This window comes from Cyprinodon tularosa, unplaced genomic scaffold (assembly GCF_016077235.1).
Source record: "Cyprinodon tularosa strain WSP-4 unplaced genomic scaffold, ASM1607723v1 ctg197, whole genome shotgun sequence".
Taxonomy (NCBI): Eukaryota; Metazoa; Chordata; class Actinopteri; order Cyprinodontiformes; family Cyprinodontidae; genus Cyprinodon; species Cyprinodon tularosa.
The window spans coordinates 451,621-473,217 of record NW_024038720.1 but is presented as its reverse complement, the minus strand read 5'-3'; the positions used below and the strand labels follow the sequence as shown (position 1 = coordinate 473,217).

Below are 21,597 nucleotides of genomic sequence, written 5' to 3'. Positions count from 1 at the left end.
ATTTAATAAATCATCTGATTGGAAATATTTACCTGTGTAGCTCATCAAAAATGGACAGTTTTCAATTTGTGGTGTCAAACTATAAAATAGTTTGTTGTGATGCATAATTGAAAAGTTATCAAGCAGAAAATATTTTTAATGGGCCCCCCAAAAAATCTGCTTTGGGCCTTAAATAACTTTGGACCACTTGATGCTGGTGGGAAACTATTTCAGGTTACTTGGCATTTGACTCTAAATCATAGCAACCAGTCAAAGAGTAAACAGTAAGAAATACACACTTGAGGCAAATGTTTCCAATCATGAACCAGACTGAGTATTCACAGTCCAAGCTACTTTGTACTTAAGTATTAATCCAATCTCAGCCTTCAGCAAAGCTTTCCCAAAGCCTCAAATGCTTGTTCATGAAAAGACCTCTGACTTAAAAAAAAAAAAAGACAATCTTTTGCTGACCCTAAACCCGTTTAAGAGGCTAACAACTGGTTTTGGCTCGGATACAGGAAAGAAGGCTGGATCCAGCAGTGCCTAACGTGGACAGATGAAAAAGAGGGGATGTGCTGTCTCTCAGATGAAGCACATCTTAAATGCAATACATTTTTAGACACTGTTTACATGACCAGGTGACTAGCAGAAATGCTCACCAAGTGGAATAATGATTAGGTGTCAGTTAAAGAAAACCCACTACCAAGTGCAGGTGCTCCGCTGGTACAGTGACACCAAAAGCAGAGTCGGACTTCTTTATTTATGCATGCCAGTACCAGTAATTACATCTAAAAAAAAGAAAATAAATTATTTAACTGCCCCAAAGAAGTCTTCGGGAAATGTAGGAGGTTATTACAACAGTTGACAAAGAGGAAAGGTAATTGCCTGAAAATGAGCGACAACGCTGTGTTGTGCTCTGAATATTTTTCTCTCCCTTCTCTCCCCACCGAAGCTCCCTCTTTAGAGTTTGCATTGTGCAGCATCACCCGGGTGTGTAACCTATTGCGTTTCAATTGCTCCCATGCAATTAGTGCCCTTTTTGTCCTCACTTCAATAACAGCATGATTATGGAGACTTCAGGAGTATTTGCAGCATCCAACAGCTGTTGTCTCTGGGACTACCGGCTGAATTACAAAAACATGTTTTCTCTCAGGATTTCACTTCCCTGCCTGCCTCTTGTAATTATTATGTTTTATTTGGTTTGATGACGGGGTCTTGTTTTTAGTGTGCCTGTGATTAAGATATTCAAAGGACTTCTTGGAGTGTGTCAGAGTCATTTTCTTTTTTTTTTTCTTGTCAAATCCGACTTTTGATTTATTTCTCTTTTAGCTTAGAGCGATGAGGAGTCAGAAGTTAACCTATCATTGTTATACATGGATTATACTTCTATTTTATTATTTCACTATAATTTGGTGAATTTTTTAGGTATAAAAGATGTTTTGCATACAGCCAAATTTAAGATTGACAATTTTTTTGTTTCTTTTTCTTGAAATATTATTAAATTATTAGATTTATCCCTTCGAATTAAATGTAAATTATTTTTCAGTAATTTAAGCTTGAAAGTATTTAGTAGAAAAATTAAGTTTTAAATATCTCAACTTCTTTCCATTTGCAGTAAGTATATTTACTTTACTGATTGGGCTATTTAAATGGATTCTACATCAGATGTCGGTAATAACTGAAGTTATCTACACACAAAGATTTCAAAATAAATTACTCTGCAAACTAAGTTAGGTATAATAAAGTGCGCTAACACAAGGAAATATTTTAAAGAGCCTGATTGAAATTCCTTTAATATTTTGTAGAAAAAGCTTATTTTCTAAAGATTGCTTTACAGAATTTTCTGAAACAAACTAGGGGTTTTCATAGTTTTGGGTGCGATCATTTCTTCCATTATTATTTAGTCTCAGATTCTTATTCAGTCCGCCTACTTATTATAATTCATCCTTTCTACATAGTCTGTCAATATCACATGCTGAAAAACACCCACCTCTAAATCTTTTTTTTTTTGGTCCTTCCCCAAACATGGCTTTTGAAATAACATTGAAAGGATTTATTTTTTCTGTCTGAATACCATCTCCCAGCTCACCCTTACCTTGTCTAAGTAAAAAAAAAACTTTAAATAAGCTTTAACACGTTCTTTCTACAGCATTGGAGTCTTGTGAAATAAGTAAGCATGTAAGCCTTTGCGGTTCAGCCTATTTCATATTGTTTTTAAAACAACATAAACTTAAAATAACTGTCTACCACACTGCAAAAACGATCTCAAAATGAGTAAGAATGTCTTAAATTAAGAGTATTTACCCTTAATTTGAGCCGGTAAATAAGATGAGTTGCCAATAGAATGAGTATTTTTACTCTTAAAATAAGGTATCTAGATATTATGGACTTGAAATAAGAGAATGCAATTGTTTTTTCTTATTTTAAGTGTGAATTGTCTTGTTCCATTGGCAAAGTGTCTCACTTAAATACTTAATTCAAGAAAAAATACACTTATTTTAAGAAAGAAATAACTTATTTAGATTTTATTTTTTTGCAGTGCAGCTAAGGCTCTTTCTTTACTCCTCATGATGCTTCTTGAGCAATGCCTTAGTCATGAAAAACCTTTTTATAGGCCATCGGTCAGGACTAAGCTGGCTGATATTTACATGTAGTGATGGGGGAGGTTTTAGTGCTTTTTTTCATGGTTGCTTCATGTGTGCAATAAATATCCTATGTCATCCCACTTTTTCACACAGTATGACATTTATGGACTTATTCATTCTGATCTCCTTGTGCGTTTATAGGATTCTTTTCCAAAAAAATGATATGAATATAATTTAAGTTGCCCCATTTACTGTGATAAAGGGAATATGTTGATATATATTCATGTTTTGCTTCCAGTTTGTATATAAATAGTTGCATCACACATCTATTAAGTTATATAAATTAAATTAGTATATCTTTCATGCTTCAGCAAATGCATATTTGTCTATCCCATTTCTTTCTGCTTTTTAATTTTGAGTACTTAATTGTTTCAAGTGACAGCAGCTGGATATTGTACTAAGTGAAAGCAGTGTCTTCTGTTTAAAATTCTGCTAATGCAAATTGCTCCCTTGTTTCCTCCGCTGTCCAATCTGCTCCATTGTAGAGAGGAAATTATTTATATTGTCAGAGTCAGCTGATCATTGATTTCTTAATTACATGCTTTCCCTCAAGGCTCTGACAACTGATATACTGTACAAGGCCAATGGTGAAGGGGGAGTCTTCCAGTCGCTTATCCATGACTTATGGCTAAGTTGACTGGCTCAGATGGCTCTCTTTTCTCTGCCAACGGCTTTTCGACACAACAAACACTCAAACACAAGTATCATCTTTCTCCCTGGAGAACAGTGCACACAGAGAGGCTCAGAATGCAGTGGCAATCTGTGGAAACGCTTTCATTGCTGACAACCAAGAGTAATAAAACACCCGGTGCTGCATGTTGCAACAAACCGTTTTCTTTCGTTTTTGTGCTTTGAAGTGGTTGTAGCCATTGGAAACACGATGGTGTGTTTGGGTTGCGTCAACAAATTTAGTAAAGCTTTGAGGGATTGAAAGTGTCGATAATTTAAAGTGAAAATTCAAAAAAAGCAACGCTGGGCTGTTTTAGTGCCAGAGAAACCAGACTTCATAAGTCGAGTTCAGTCTGGAAAGTTATTCTTAAAAAGGGAATATTCTTTACCGGTCGCTTTTAAATGGAAGGTAACAAAAATGATTTGGGACCGTTTTCTGTCAGTTTAATGTAAATTCAGGGATTTTAAATGCGACTAGTCCTTTATGCTGATCATTAAAAAATATTGACCTCTAAAAAACTTTATTTCAACTTCACTTCTTAGTCATCAACATTTTTAGCCAACTGGCTCTCATTTATTAGATAGTTTTTTCATCTTCTTATAACAATAAAAAATGGAATGACAGCCATAAGAAAAAATAGGACACGGATGTTGAATTTGAACAATTAGATATGTGACACCAACCCAATCCAGAAGTGGCTGGTGGAGTTTTCTCCAAACAGATGTATACCAAAAGACCGACCAAAGGTATATTAAGTTATCACAGCATTATATTTATATGAATGCCAACAACAACAAACATTATAAAAACACTTTATAAAAACAAAACATAATTTAATGTGCAGGTTTATTTTTTTTTTACATAAATCTTGCCCTTCTCAAATCTGTGTTTTGCATGGTCCAATATTATTTCACGAACCTAAAAAAATAATGTACCACTTTAATAATGGAGAAGCTATTAGTCAGCTTTATATTTTTCAATATATATAAAAACTGTTTTCTGAGAATGTGTTAATGCAATTATGCAAATTAAAAAACACCATGAAAACGTACACTATATTATATTATATTTCACCTGAATCCCGGATTGTTCATTCTTCGTGGTCTTTTCTAAAAAGTGCTTTAAATCAGTCCTACCTGTCTTTATACATGCTGGGTAAGATCCTGAAATCTGAAAAAGGATGCAGGGAAAGCAAAATAAAGTGTTAGCCTCGCTACATGCTGTTAGCCAAGCCTTCTTCCTAAACCAGGTCCTGGAAAAGGACGGTTCTTGCACCCTCTCTCTCTCTCTCTCTCTCTCTCTCTCTCTCTCTCTCTCTCTCTCTCTCTCTCTCTCTCTCTCTCTCTCTCTCTCTCTCTCTCTCTCTTTCTCTCTATCTCTCTCTCTCTCTATCTCTCTATCTCTCTATCTCTCTCTCTCTCTCTCTCTCTCTCTCTATCTATCTATCTCTCTGTCTCTCTCTCAGCTCTCTTGCACCCAGAGCTCTCCTATACCTTTTTATTGCAAAGGAGCCACTGCAGATGTACAACTTTAAACAGAGGTCAATGGGCAAAGATTTTTGTGCCCTAGGGCCAAAGTACATCACAGATCCAGCAAAAAATGGAATGACACTTTACTAGTCATTAAAGATTAAATATTTGTGTTGCACATCTAAATATATATATATATATATATATATATATATATATATATATATATATATATATATATATATATATATATATATATATATATATATATATATATATATATATATATATATATATTCATATATTTCGAAATATTTTACATTTTAATTTAGAATTCAAACACTCTAACCATTTATACTAGTTCAACAATGAAGCACACTGGAAGGTATTAGAAGTAGTTTCTAAAAAAACCTAATAAACTTTCTCCACTGAAATTGTTTCACCCAAGGCTAAAGATGAGAGAAGCTTATTGGGAGAGGGATGCCCAGGTTCTTTCTTTATTTACATCACATAAGTAAAACCATTTTAAACTTTGATGCTTATATATGGTTAAATGACTTTCTGTTCCAGAGATAAGTACAAAAAAGTTTAAACATTCAGATGTGAATATGTCTCTTAGATGACTTTAGATCAAATCTAGATTACTGGTCTCTAGGAGAGAAAAATATGAGGATGCAAAATAAGACAAAGTCTGACATACAATGAGGTAAAATGTCATCAGTATTTTTCTCTTTGGCACACATAAGGTGCCAGAATAGACGGTGCTTACTAACCTCTGACTGGAGCTTCACTTTCTAGTATACACAGAACATGATATCCCAGGTCCTCTCTCAGCCTGGTTCTAAAGGTATGTTTATGTCACACATCAGCTCAGAAACATTCCTTTGTTGAGATTTATGAGGTTCATTACCTTCACTTTTAATACAAGAAAAAAGAAATGGAGAGAGAAGTGGTTTAATCTTGCCAATTTATCACAGCTATAGGTGTTCTCTTCACCCACATCAGCAAGATCACAGTGCCTGCATAGGAACGCTGTACACCAGAGATGGCAGCTTTGATAGGAGGCAAGCATGCTGAATTTGGCAGTGTTAAATTGTGGAAGGCTATTCACTTTCTTCTGAGTGCCATTTGGAAACTTAAAAAAAAAGGGTTCAGGGCATTTTTCCAGTTACATAGCACAAGCCCCAGAGAGGAGACAATGAGACCCAGACAGGCTTAGGAGTCCAGCAGCATTTCCTCCCTCAATGGGAACATGTCATGGACAGACACTCTAGTAGTTTTGTCTTGTATGTTGCTATCTGTGCTAGCTGCAGAGCGGAGGGGGTTTGTGCCAGGCGAGGGTCCGCAGGGACTGTTGGAATAGCTGGGCCTGGAGGAAGTTGGTCCTGGTCCAGTGGGGCGATCTGGGCTTGGTGACAAGCCAAGCTGTCTACTGCAGGGACGCTGGGAAAATGTAAATAAGACTCTGATAAGGCCTATTGTTTTCATTCCATTCTCATCCCAGCTGAATGACCTGCTCCCCAGCCACAGAGCATTTTATCTTGAGAGAAGGAGGGGAAAAAATGGAAAGGGTGGGGGTGTGAGAGATTTAATAGCCCCCATAGGAAAATAAAAAATAAACTCGCTGGACTCTTCTGTTGTTTGAGCTAATTCCTCAGAATTTGATGTCCTACTTTGAAATGTAACTTTTAGCAAAACTTCAGGAAGTTCGGGAAAAAGCTGTTAGAATAAAGAGATTTGCTTAACAGTCAAATGTAATTGCATTATCTGACATAATCTTTTGTTTTCTGTCAAATACGGTATGAATCAATGTTTGATATTCTCTGTCAGAAACTGACAGTTATTACTATGTTTTCGGTGCACATTGTTTACCCATTGGCATTGCTGATTCCTCCTGAGAAAAGAAACATGGTTTTAAGCAACTGAAATAACTTGCCCTCTATTAATCTGAATTCTTGCAGGGAAATAGGCTGTACAAGGGCCATTTGAAAAAAGCCAGACTTACTTAATTATTTTCTCTCTTTTTTTTTTTTTTTTAAGCACATGTACGCACTTTGCTCAGTTTTAGCAATCCCCCTTTAGGGGTTGTCTGCTTTTGTTATGGTTCGTCAAAGAGTGAAAGGTGTTTTGAGAGTTATTTTGTGGCCTAATCTAGGGGTCATTACTCACCTCGCTCAGGTAGAAGCTCAGGGAGGACAGCACTGCATTCCAGCTGTGGTCTCTCCTGTTAGAGGACTTGACAGGTCGAGTCTAGCCTGGTGAAGGGGATGTAGGGAGCGAGGGAGCGGCGGCTCTCCCGGGAGGGAAGGAGGGGGAGGACTAGAGTAGAATGTGAGCTGGCACGGCATTATCTCCAACTGTTGTTGCATTCCTTAATGATCAAGTGCTGGAGGAGCATCTGTTATGAAAATGTGCATGCATAAAAAGCATGCCTTATGTGTTTTTTTATTTTTTTTTTATTTTATTTTATTTTTTTTTTATTATTCCTCTTTATACAGCACACAAAATATGAATTTATTTTTGTCTTTGGGAGAAATAAAATCATAATTATTGCCCTAACATTGTGCAGAGAAGTTTGATGTTCTGAGGAATCCTGTCCCACCCAGTGGTGAGAGTCAGGGAAGTATGGCTGATCTTGCTGCTCCTGTAGCCCTTAACCTCTGTTTTAAGATCTGTGATCTGTATGCCACGTGGGGAGTTAACACACACAGAACACACAGGCTTTTCTCCTTCTCTCTCTCTCAGGGTCAAGGGGACAAACTCTGAGTTGGGAATTGGAAAGTCAATAAAGCAGAAGTAATATTATAATGACCCTGAGCTGAAGATGTCCCGTTGACCTCCATCATACATGGAGGAAGTGGACAATCAAACAAAACGGTGACTCTGCTTGATCTCCCCAAAAGCCATCCATAAACAAGGCCACAAGAAGTGCTGACCCCCTGTTACTCCCAGTTCCTCTGAAGTCTGTGTGTTTGTCAGGGGGAGAAATGCTGTTTGCTTTGTGGAAGTGGGCAAGAGATATAACAGAAGGATAAAAGGAAACAACACATGTATACATCCTTCACTGAATAAATCTTCCCTCTGTTTGATGTCAAGAATGATAATGGTGAACTTAGAGGAGTCCTGTTTGTTCCATGTGAAAGACTCCTGAATCTGCTTTCTTCCTGTTTGTGATTTTGTGCAGAACAGTTTACACACTAAAGACACACACTCATACTAAATATTGGGGTTTTCCTGACTTAAAAGATTCTACATTATTTAATAGAACAACGAGAAATAATTACAGTGGATATTGAGGAAAATATAAAATAAAATTTTTGCCTTTTTGTTTTTGTTTTTGCCCTTTTATCTTCCTTATCTTCTGACACAGTGTGCAGAGCATTTGTAGAGCTGGGAAAAAAGATATTGTCTCAGTAAAAACTATTTATTTTTAGAAATTATGAATTGAACTGTCTAAAACGGGACCATAACTTTTCATTACTAAATAAAAAGACCACACAGACAGGTCACACTGATAACAGGATTTTATAGTCACAGGCCAGTTAGGCTCTTGGTATTTAACTCCATGCCTTAAATCTCCCAAAACCTTGTAGGATGGTTTTGTTAGGTTCTAAATAAACTAAAGTTTAGATTCTAGAATGTTCGTTGGGGAAAAAAAAAACTGCACAGAGCACCACTTGATGAACACAGAAGAGGCAGCATCATGCTTTTTGATGACTTTTTTTAATATGGAAGAAGATTTGTTGTCAAAATATGTGTGCGTGTATAGTTTTTATTTAATTGCATAGCACATAAGTCACATTAAAGCCGGGAAAGCTTTTTGAATAATTTATCATGGTGTGTTGTGTGTATAATGGCATTTCAAGGGATCTATTTAAGGTCCACATCCACTTTACAGTTGCAAAATTGAAACACATTTGAATATAGCTTTAAGTTCGTGCATCCTCAAGATAAGATAATTAAAACACACAATAATATACACATACGGTATATATTTATTTAAAAATACTACTTAGTTCCTTTGAGTCTAAGTTTGCTCCAGACAGAAGCAGTTTGCAAAAGGAGTGGCTTAAGGTGGAGGATTGGAGCCTTTTTTCTGCTGTTGGTATTTGATGGGAACAGGCTGAACCCGGGACAGCACAGAGATGATGGAGGCCTGGGTCAGCCAGCCCAGTATGTTCTTTATCAGCTACAACAGCGACAGCATGGCAGATTGCAGCCATTCCTCCTCTGATTCATTGTCTACTGGACAAATGTTAATTGTTTTCATCATTGGCAGCTATGTGAACATTTGGACATGTCCAGTATAAGCTTCTTGCCTCCGGCTTAATGTGCGTCTCTGCCCTTATGCTATCCCCACAATGCTGTGTTCCCTCCTCATTCCAACCTTGGCTCATCTTAAAAGAGTCAGGCACAGACTCTTTTAATGTTTCCTATCGAATATAATATCATTATTTTAATTTTATACCCTGACTTTCCAGTTATGAGTGTAGATTTATAACATCCAGAGAATTAGGAAACAGAAGCTATATCCCATATGCATTCAGCCATTGTGTATGGGAACTGGTACCTACACTATAATGCAATGCATATCAAATATGAAAAAAGGTCCAAATAAATTATAGAATTTTTTTTAAATGTTCTTTTTTTTCATTTTCCTGTTTCAGAATCTTCTTGCATGGAGAAGCTTCTTTCTAAAGACTGGAAGGAGAAGATGGAGAGACTCAACACCAGTGAGCTGCTGGCAGAAGTAAAAGGTAGAAATAAAAACAACATGTTCTATCTTATGGGTTTTTAGTGTGTCACACCGTAGACACCAACCTAAAATAACTGTGTTGGGAATGTGTTTAATCCATCATCAAAACATTATTACAAAAAGAATGAATAAAAACAACTGCACCATAGAACATCTTTAAAGTTTACCAGAAGTCATGTGGGGTTAAATGAGATCAAAATCTTTTTTTAGTGACAGCTTTTGGATTGCTATAGGTAAATAAAAACCTGATGAACGTCCTATATGGCAAGTTTGTATTGAGAATTTAAAATGTTCTGAAAAAAAGTTTCTTTGCAATCTGACTGAACAGTGGATTATTCCTATGCCTACACTTACGAGGCTGTTAGACACAGCCCAAATGACTTGGTGTTATAACCAGTAATTGAGTTGAGGGGGGATGAGGGGGCGTGGCATAAAATCTTAAAAATCCTTCTTAAATGACCATCCCCCCATACCATTCCGTGTGACATTTTATCACTGAATGTGTATATTTCTGTTATATATTAGGGTAATGGCAATAATATTGCCCTTTCAACATTTGGAAGGCTGTGCGCTTATGAATAGTGCACAGCCTGCCGTCAACAGCTAAGTGAATTTCATAAGTCTGGGACAATAACTGTGAAAATAAGGAGGGGAGGGACTCTTGGGCAGGTTCGAGGTTCTAAGTTTAACATATTAAGCGTCAGAAATGATCTAGAATGGTGTTGATAGCAAAATCGGGAATTGGCATCCACTGAGCAGAAAATGTATTCATCGCACACTGACTGTAGCACATCGACTGAAACGTGTCTCCATACTAGCAAAATACAAGTAATTCAAATTTATCTGTCCACCAAAACTATCCCTTTTAAGGCATCCATATATAAGAAATATGAAAACATTAAGAATATATTTAAATTTTGCCTTTTCATTCATATTTCAATCCGTTTTCTCATCAATGGGCGTGATTTTAGGGCGATGGGCGCTCCCGCGACAGGGGAGGTAATTCTCGACACAACAGAGAGAGAATCAAAGGTTTTAAAAATGCATTTTAGTTAAGCAATTTAAGACACGTGTTAAGATTATTATCTTGAAAGAACTGTGAAATGTGATGTTAATGTCTAGCCAATGGTCATAAATGAATTGAATGCTGAGATCTGACTGTAAGGTCCCTCGTGAGACTTGCCTGTTTTCAGATCAATGGTAAATATAGTTCCACAGACCTGTTAGAATAGTTTAACTCACTCATTGCAGCATGAAGCCTAGCTTACTTTAATTTAACCAATAGAAGCAATACTGATTTTCTCATAAACAGTCTATTTAAATAAAAAAATACAAATGAATATTTGAAAGGTGGGTAAAAATACTAGATCTTATATAGGCTTATTTCATTTTCAGGCTAATTCTAACGTATTAGAATTTGTCAGCAGTTTTTTTTATTATTATTATTATTTCAGCTGTTTCAATTTAATTGATTGAATTTGAAAAAAAACAAAAACAAAACTTCACTTGAAAGGATTCAGATATTAATTTGCAATATTTTGTGAGGTTTTGTTCCAAATAGATTCATTGCCAAAAGATTTTCCAAAGTAAAATCAAAGAAGTGGCACACCATGACTATAAATCTGATCCCAGTGGGAAATCTATCCTCTGCATTTGTCCCTAACTGTGTAGGGGCAGTGATCCACTTCATAACTATGTGCATCTTTGTTGGTGGTTTATCATATAAATATTTTAAAGTCTTTGGCAAAATGTGAAAAAATTCAAATGATACGAATTCTGATGCATATTATAGAAATGACATAGACTTTTTTTTTTTTTTTTAACTACATTATGTTTCCTTCTTCAAACTTTTAGGTATTTTGTATCTTCATTGTTTTACCATTACCATCCCTTCCCAAAAAAAAGGCTCACATGTGCCACAATCCTGCAGCTCCCATAACTGTTGAAGTCAAAATGTGGTTCACGTAAGCAGAGCTCTGTAAAGCTGAAAGAAAAAGAGACTAAGATAGGAGATGAGAGTAGACAGTATGGAGACAGTAACAGCTGTCTCCTTGGTGAACTCGTGTTAGAGTGGAACGTCTCCAGTGTTAACAGTGAACGCCCTGCATGGCGTGTTGAGCGCACTAGAAAAAACTGCCCAGTACTCCCCCAAAATTTCTGTTTATTACAGGGTGCGTTGAAGGTGGGCTGAGGATGGGCAGGGCTCCTGCTTACTCCTTGCACTGACTGTTACTGAGCGCAGGCATGTTTATGTTGAGCAGAAAAAAAAAAACAGCTTGGTGATAGCACCAGGCTGTCACTGGCTCCTGCCAGTGAGGTTCCTTATAAGAAAACTGTTCTACTATTTTATGCCTCTAAAGAATATATTATTATAAAAGGTTTAATTAATACATTTTATTATGTTTTTGCCCCATGGGGTCCAAAGAGACAGTCTATAGAGGGTTAACCTATTGCAAACTTAGGCCCTGTTTGCATATTGTCACATAATAATGTTCAATGTTTTTTTCAATCATCAGTATCTTGAAACACGTCTGTTTGGCTTTACAAAGATCACTAAGAAAAAGACCACGGGTATTGACCTCATTTATGACAGAATGTTTAAAGCAGTTTGAATCGTTTGATCATTTCACTTGTGCTATGTAACAATAATTTTGCAAATCAATTAATCTGTCGATTAATTGGATAGCCAAAGATTCCTTAAATAAGACTTTTTCAAAATTAATTCAGGTGAAGCTCAAAATCTTCCCCTTGAGTAGTTTTAGACTGAGCATATTGACATTTCAATATATATATATATATATATATATATATATATATATATATATATATATATATATATATATATATATATATATATATATATATATATATATATATATATAAGCTGATTTCTTATGATTTTCAAGTGATGACGGGGAAGCGGGCAGTATCTTTTAACAGACCAAGGAACTTATAATTAGAGAGCAAAATACTGACTTTAAGGAAGCTATATAAGTCTTCTCTCATGTTGTTATCCAATTAAATCAAATAATCCTTAATGACATAAAATTAAAATTTGTGGTCAAATATTTTTCAAAATTATTTGGTTTGTGTAAAAATATCTTTTCTCAGTAGTATTCTTATTTTCTTTCTAGGGAATATCTAAAAAGATGTCCTGATTTAAATCTGTGACTGTTTTCTTTAATACTGATATGTGTGCTGTATATGTAAGGCTATCATTTAGCTGTATTAAATTACATTTTCTCTTCTTGCTGAGGAATGCAAAACCAGCTGTTTAATGCTCTAATATTCACTTGCAATAACTTAAATGAACTGAAGGGTAAATCATGGCTTGGTAAACTAGATTCATTGTATCTGTGCTAGTGCACTATATGCCAGAGCAGATCAAAGAGCATAGTGTAAAATGTTTAAAATGATTTAGACTTTTGAAATTTGGTGTTAAATTACAGGCTGGCCATTTCTGCTGTTTGATGAATGGAAATGGGAAGGTTACTTGGTGGTCTGTAAACAGGTAGGGAGCCTGATAATAAACACTATGGCCTCTGTGTGTTGATGAGTTATGGAGACAGTCCATACACTGCAGTTACACATATAAATGCTTCTCCTATCACAGAGGGAGCCTTAGATTTTTAATTAGCATGCCATTTCATATGACTGTAGACATTTCAAAGGGCTGCTTTGTGCTCACCCTTACAAATGTCTCTCTCTCTGCGTTTGATGTCTGCCTGATGTAAATACGGGCAATTAAAAAGAAGCCCAGGGTTGGAGATGCACAAGGTCTGCCTAATTAAAACACAAACAAAGGTACCGAGCAGAAAACACCTTATGATTAAGATCTAAAGTGTTATGATGAATCAGAGGTTCCATTAATCGTTAGGTTAAAATGTGTATAAAAGGCAAACATACCTGTAGGTGTTGAAACGAATAAAAGGTTGTAGAAAATAATGGCTCACGTGCAAATAAAGAGTACAGTGCCCAGTGGACGAGTGACCTTGTATCTTCTGTGTAGGATTTTTTTTTTTTGCCCATTATGCCAGGCTCTTTTAAGTCTTTCCTCTGTGTCATCAGAATCTTGAAAGCCAAGGAATTGTGCTCTTGCAAAAGCGTGCAATGGAATCTGACTAGTGTGGAAACAGCTGTTTTGATCCAGTTGTTGGAAGACAAAGCAAAAATGAAAATTTATTAGTTTGACAGATTTTAACCCGAGGTTTTCCTGATGAAAAGAGACATTCCTTCAGCACAGCTTTGTTTCAACTTGCCCCGCATGGTGTATTCCGTTGAAGTCATCACGCACGTACAGTAAACAACAAAACACGACAATTGTATCAGCAAAATCAGAGATTGCTTTTTGAGCACTGCTAACCCAACCATTTAACTTTTAGAGATGACAGAAGTATAATTATATCTTATTGTTGTGTGAATGCATGGCTGCCTTTTTCTTTTTAGCATTTAAACTTGGCACAAAACAAGCAACATGATCCCGCGCTTAAGGGAGACATGTAGAATTGTGCTGCTGAGGGTTAATGATTTCAAATCTCCATCTGCCTTTTCTTGCGAGCTGCTGAAGCTTAGTATTAGTAAGACCAGGCAAAAGAACATTTGTGAGGGAGCATTAGAAGCGGATTTCTTTTCAACTGTTTGTTTTCATACCTGAGCTTAGCTGTCAATCTGCAGGAACGATGAAATCTCCTGAACAAAACCACAGAGGAAGAAAAGGGAGGCTGACTGGAAGGGCTCCAAACCACACAAAGTGATAATAGATGGCAAGGTGGATGGAGTTCTTGAAAAAAAAAAAAAGTAGGCCAAGAAAAAAGAGTTCACATGTTTATACTTATATAAATGTTTCGCCCCCATTACAAGGAGCACAGTAGGGCATTTATAATAAATAAGGCCCATGCTGTTTGAAATGTATACAAATCTAGTGTCCAGCAGTAGATAAGTGTCCCCTCTGTTCCACGCTTAAAATTTAAACTCAACAGAGCTGAAGTTTCCCTGCCGGGTGCCAGCTTACTGCCTAACTAAAAAAAAAAAAAACTAAGCATGCATTCTACTCAAGCATTTACACAAGCAGAGTTTAAAAGCGGTTTAGCTTTAACAAGGAATGTATTCATTTCTTTGAAACTTGTAGAAAATAAAAAGAATAATAGAGAAAATCAACAAAGCTATAAAACATTAAGCGTTATAGCCGCGGCTTGAATACTTAAGCACAAAAAATCAAAGCTCCTGCGCTGTCACAATCAATTTGAGAATGGTTTCTATGTGACAGAGCGTCGGGTGCACACAGACAGCCCTGCAATGGGCAGATAAGTGCAAGCTCTTTAGTTGGAGAACAGAGGGCAGGGTAGTGTGTCTTCTGAGACGGATTTGGTGCAAACCCTACCTGTGGTGGCTACACTGCTGCTCAGACAGAAAGGACTCCACTGTTTGAACACAGACCCTGCATTGTTGGGGAGTCTTGCTTCAAAACAAATTTATTCATGTTTAATTTTAATAGATGTGCCACAAAAGTAAACTTGTTTGCAGTTTACACACTTTAGAAAGCTCCAAAATTGTAGACTCCCCCTCCCCGATTTGTTTTCAATATGTTCAGTATATTTTATCAATGTACGGTATTGCAGTTATTCTATATAACTCAAATGTATTTACAAAAAAAAAATCACAAATGGGACAAAACTGTATGTGTATGGCTGCTCCAGTCAAACCAAAATTGCTTCAGTTAGCATTTTCTCCTCAACACTTCAGTCAACTGTTTGGCCTGTGCACTCAGGTGAAATATGAGCTCCAGTAAATCATTATTCCTCAGGCCACATTTGCCAGATGAATGCATGGGAGTGTTAGACTGTGTGTTTTTCTCCTCTAATGAATTGAGGAATTTAGCTTGTGGCAATGGGGGTAAAAAAGGGTGGTATTATATCCCCGTATGTTTGTGTACATGTGTAACAGGGACAGAATTCAGTGGTTTGACATAGTTTGTTCACTTAGAGAGACCTTTTAGAAGGATATTACATAAAAATGATGGATGGATGGATGGATGGATGGATGGATGGATGGATGGATGGATGGATGGATGGATGGATGGATGGATGGATGGATGGATGGATGGATGGATGGATGGTATATTTAAGTAAATATGTATTTTCTTTACATCAGAATTAAACAAAAACTCTCCCTCTCTTGTTTCCATGGTGTAATGTAGCACATTTTTCAGACTGGTGTAACTCACACAAGCCTCTTTAAATCACACACAAAACCTTGGCGTAATACCAGTTTGTTTAGATATGTTGTCTTCTTGCAGCAGCAACGTCTGATCTCCCTTTACGTCAAGTTTTTCATTCATCTGTTCTATTCATTCTGCCAACATACCATTGCAAATTAAGTGCTTTTATATGTCTTTTCTTTTTTACTTTTAAATGTCCTATCAGTAGGGATCAAAGGTTAGGGTTTCAAATAATATTTTATTGTTTGAAAATTACAGCAGCATTACTTTATTTTCTTTTTTTCCTTGTAATTTATAATTATAGTTTAAGATTCTTATTAAATTGAATTTTTCCTCACGCTTGTTTCCCCACCCAGTAGTTTACAAGCTTTGTTGCCTCTTCAAAAACCTGATAAACACATTTCTATAATATTAAAGGTCATTATGTCCTGGCACTTTTAGTTTACTCTACAAAGAGAAACCATTAGCCTTGCAAGGTTAGAGGGTTCCACCATAATAGGAAAAACAAAGATATATAAATCGACCAATTAATTTCTCTTTAGGTGCTTGAACAACTATGCAGGTGCTAATGTAGATTCCATCTGATCAAAGTGAATAGATACTATGCTCATAGTCTGTTGAATTTTCAATTATTTCTCCTCTTTTGGTCTGGTGATCAGGATTAATTCAAACTGCAGACATTGTTGATACACTTATTCAACAAAGACAACTGGCTGAAAGACTGGGGATAAATCTCCTTTGCACAAATCAGGAAATCAAGCACATTCTGATGAATTTATCAGTTGTGTTCAACCTGTGGATAAACACTTTTTGAAAAGAACAAGATAACATCTAGCTCCTAATTTACTTCGAAGGCTTTGCAGATAGTAAGCCTTTGACTTGATCACTGTTTGACAGGCTTTATGCGAGCAGGACCTTGAACATTGTGCATTCTCTCTATATCTTCTGGGTGCAGAGTTCAAATTTCTCATAATAGTTGTGTGGGATAAATAGATATACTTTGAGAAAACCTTTCTTGTACATCAATGTCTGTTACCAGTGTATTTGCCACCTCGCAAACATTGCATGATCTTCCATCATGCCAGAATGACAGTTTTGTATGCATTTGTATGTTGAAGAGTCATGTAAAGATGAATGCCATATAGTTAAAAGAGCAGAAAGTTTCTGTGTTGAGTTTTTTTTTTTTTTTTTTATATGAATATTAGGGTCATTTCATCCCCGTGGAGTAATGTGCTTAGGTCAAGCCTGTATCTTGTCTTTGATGAAGTACCTGGTCCAGTGTCATGGATAGACAGCTAAGTGCTGGAGCTATTACATTAGCATAATTATACTGTAGAGCAAAGCTTCCTCTATCATCAAAATGTTAGTCTCCATCAGCATTCAGCACGACCAGCAGAAGTGCCAGCTTATTAATAACCAATCCAAAGTACCAATCTGAAAAAATTATTTTCAACAACTGGGGACGAACAGGTAACACACTAAAGCAGCAATGAGCCGGTAAATATTCAGATTAATATCACTTTAAGTGGTATTTCTGACCAGATCAGTGAAAGATTTGCAACACTCACATTAAAGCATGCCTCCAACAAACAAATAATCAGGATCTGCACCTGTTTATGACATATGTATATTTAACAAGGTTTTGCATAACTTTTTCAGTCCATTTATAAGTAACATTAAGCACCAGTTGAAAACAGAAAATTATATTAACATCTAAAATGTGATTTATTCTATTGAAATACAGTAAATGGCCAATAGACTGCAATCAATTGCTATATTCAAGAAACCAGGTTAAGATAATTTTAGCATCAGCATTTGGGTAGGTCTACACCTTAGCCATAAATCCACGGACATAGCCAAAAACACTACTTAGATAGACTTGGTGTTACTTAGGCCATGTTCACACAGCAACCTGAAGTGACCCAAATCCAATTGTTTTGCCCATAGGCAGCCTGTATCTGATCTTTTCATGGTGGTCTGAAGAACACAGATCAGATCTGATTTTTTTCCAATGGGACCCAGGCCACTTGGCTATGTGGTCCTGAAGCCAATACGAATCTGATCTTTTAAAATACAACCTGTGTATGAACAGCCAGGTCGGATGAATGCGACCTGGCTGTATTGAATGTGTCATCAATATTTAACAAAGATCACTATTCTGCATCTAACTACACAGAAGTAACAAAAACAACAACCATGGCGGACGATAATGCGTGTGGATGCAGTTCACACTGCAGAACACATACAGGTCACATATAATTGGAAATGTGAACAGTCACACAAAAGAATTTCATTTCACAAAAAAATCTGAATTGAGCATTAACCCCTACAGTGTGAACATAGCATTTGTTTGTCCTGATAATATCCCTGGGGGGAAAAGTTACACCACTCACCATTGACCTAGACAGTTGATACAATTAAGGATGTACTCTATTCATGCTTTTATTTTTTTGCCATATACTGACTCTACTGTCTGAATTAAGCTAAATCAAATCTTGATGGAAAAAGTATTTTTCAAGCTGTTACCGCCTAGTTTTTTGAGATTGTAAAAATTCTAGTTTGGTTTCCTGTTCTGAACTGACAGAAGTGGCACCTAGGGCAGCCATTTGCTACTGTTATCAACCTGCTTTAACATTCATTATGTTGTGAGTTTGAGAGACAGAATTTTACATTTGTTTGCACTTGTCTTTACTTTTGACATTTTGACAATTTTATACCCAACTGTAGTTATATGGGTACTTTATCTGTCATGTATCATTTTGTATCACAAAAACCAAAAAGTTGTTTGTGCATGAAAATCTTAGTGGATCAGTAATTTCAGAATTACTCTGACTGGGTTGAAATCCCCCATATCTCCCTTCTTCCCATTTCTAATGCTGCTTTAAACTTCAGGCAACTGAACTTCAAGCTGCTCTAAAGGTACTTAATAAAATGATCTGTGATGGTGCAGCAGGCAGGCATAGTGACTGAGAGGGCCTGCTAGTCACCACTTCTGTTTGTTAATGAGATTTTATTAGCAAGATTAACAGCCTTTGTATCATAACAGTGGCAGCAAGCCAGGTAAAACAGCTGCTGCTCATATTGTCTTGGTTGTAGGACACAGAGGCATGTTAACACCGTGTTACTGGAAACACATATGGCCTTGTAGCAATGCTGCATGAGTTAAAAGGCATATAAAACTTTTTTTTAATGTACATCCTTCAAAGAAGAGGGAAAAACCAGATGAGGATATATTCAGCAATGTTAAGTACTTTATTTGAAGATGAAATCATTGATCGAGTGGATATAGGTGACAAGAGAAGCAACTTGCATTAAATGAATAGAGCCCTTTGGATTTGCTGCAAATGTGTGAACAAAGGGTTATACGACTGCGAAGTTCACGCACACCTGCATTTATTTAGAGCTCTGACAATTTTATTGATTGCAGAGGTGTACATTCACAAATCTTTGGCAGAAAGTGAAAGTGAAAGCACTGGCATTTAAGCTATGTTTCAGAGTTTGGATATAGCTTTAGGAAACATCCTAATTTACTTACGACGGTGGCTCAGCATATGGATCCTCCACAATAGCTGAATGGTAGGAAGACAAAGAAATTCCAGTCTTCTGCTGATAAAAAACTCAATTCAAATTGAGTCATAATAGTTCAGCTGTCTTGACCAAAGGAAGGGGAGAGAATAGGGTGCCTTGTGATTTTCCCCCTTTTCGCCCTCACCCGCCCTCACTTTTCTTCTTCTTTCTTGTGTCTGAATCTTTTATCTGTGTATTCACCCGGGGCTCTTCAAAGTAACAAGCCTCCTTCTTTTTCTCCGGTACTGGAGTTGGAACCCAAATTAGAGACTGCTTGATTAGAACGGAGAGGAGGGAGCCAAGAGAGAGAGGAAGATGTGGGTATTGGACAAAACAAATCGCACCCCTACAAAGTGCCTTTTATCCAAAGACCCCAAGGCTCAAATACCCCCATCCCTACCCAAGCAACTGTGGCCCTGCTCGTTTTTGTCTTATCATTTATTTAGTCACTCGTTGATGTTTTCTGTCTCACTTTTTTAGATTAGAGAAAGAAGGAATTTGTTTTCTACGGTAAATGCTAAATGGCGAGAAACTGCACAACTTAAGTTATCTGGCTTAGGATTAGGTCAGGAATTTTTTTATCTGACCCAATAAAAAGTGCCAGTGCTGTTTGACCACTCCCTCCTGGGTTCTATCTAAGGGTGTCATCCTACAGGTCCTCAGTCCGTCTACTGAGGGGGGTGTCACAGCATGTTAGGTCAGGCCTAGTTGCTGGGGTTTATATAGTGTCAAGGCATCTCTAAGCTGTCTGTCTGCCATCGGAAGCTCAATGAGAAGAGACATGTTAACAGGCAGACCCCAGGCCCACTGCTGTTAAAAGCCATGCAATATGTAGGAAAACAGCCTCTTTTGTCAGCGGGCTGGTCAGACAGAGACCACGACTCTCCTCTTCTGTACCACCCAATAAAAGTTTTATCTGCATTTTAAAGCTAATCCATTATTTAAAGCAAGAAGGAAGAGATTTTAACACAAACCAGTCAACAAAAAAGCAACATATGCATTAATTTTAAGTCCAGCTCCGTAGAAATTCACCAGTGGTTTTTTAGTTTTATATATATCCAAAACATTAACAATGCATTTGAAGACATAAGAATGTTTTAGCATTGCTATACAACATACAAAATAATCCCAAGTACCTCTTGGTTTAAAATAGAAAAAGGCAAAAGCCAAGTGGAGAGGATCCTTCAGGCTTCCCACAGTTTAGCTAAAGATCAAAACAATGAACCCTCTGTTTGCATTCTTGTGGTGTCTGGGCAAGATGAGGCACCCCACTCTCAGAGCTGCCCCTTCAATTTATGCAAAATTACCTCATGCAAATTTTAAGAAAAAAATTGGTTCTGTATATATGCTACTTAATTGCTGGATTTCTTAATTCATTTTATTTCTTTTTCCCACTTCAGAAACGTATAACTAAGCAGCAAGAGAGAGCTCCTTATTGTCCGAAAAGAATGAGTTTGAAACCTAGTCATTCTGACCTGATGACCTCAAGCTGCTCTCTCTGGATGATATTTTCTTTTCATGTATGCTCCTCCTTCCCTTTTGTACCAGTAGTATCATATCCAGCAAATTAATTAGATATTACTTAATGCTTTTTTGTTTTTACTTGTAAAAGGCAGCCCATCATGGATACAGTCAAAAGTTAATAAAATTGTTGCTGATTGTATCAGTTTTTACAGATAAGCCATTCACAACAAGCATAGTCTGGTTAATAAGAAGTCAATTCAGGCCTTGGAAACAGCACACAAGCTGAATGAATGGCTGCTTTTAGGCCCCTTTTTTCATTATAAATGGAGAATTGCAGCTCTCTTCTGTTGCAGCAGGCAGCGGAGGCAGAGTGGGGCAAACTGAGGTTCAGATAAGCCTGCCAGTAAATTGCCCTGAATGGGTTGTGGAGGTTGACAGGCCCTATTAAGACAAACGGTTCTCCTCATCGGAGAGATAAAATAAATCAGGTGTTTAGTCAAATTAAAATAGTTCTAGTGGAGAGGGCCCCCGGGAGCTCTCGGAGAAACTCAAGACAGATGTGGTCAGAGACGAAGGGAAGACACCCAAGAAAGAATTCAGCTTCTTCTTGGCTCCTGGCCAGACCTTTGCTGCACTGTTATCCGGATGTTGGCGCTGTTATCCTTGTTACTCTATGACCTCCTCTTTGTCTCTGTCAGTTTTTCTATTGTTTTTTTTTTTTTTCTTCTCTTATTTCAAGATCAACTTGTCACGCAGGAGTGCAAGACGAAGAGAGTGAGTTACTGTCTAGCCTCTCACTGGCAATTATGCTGGCTGTGTTAGTCAATAGT

At 36.9% G+C, this 21,597-nt stretch overlaps 1 protein-coding gene across 10 annotated transcripts in view; it reads left to right on the top strand.

The window, feature by feature from the left end:
- The window catches only part of sox6 (SRY-box transcription factor 6), a 154,892-nt gene that overhangs the window by 66,473 nt on the left and 66,822 nt on the right, over nucleotides 1-21,597 (top strand). For all 10 annotated transcript variants that reach the window (XM_038283723.1, XM_038283715.1, XM_038283722.1 and 7 more), the window contains exon 5: nucleotides 9,431-9,520. In XM_038283723.1, the coding sequence (XP_038139651.1) occupies nucleotides 9,431-9,520 (90 nt within the window). The remainder of the gene's footprint in view (nucleotides 1-9,430; nucleotides 9,521-21,597) is intronic.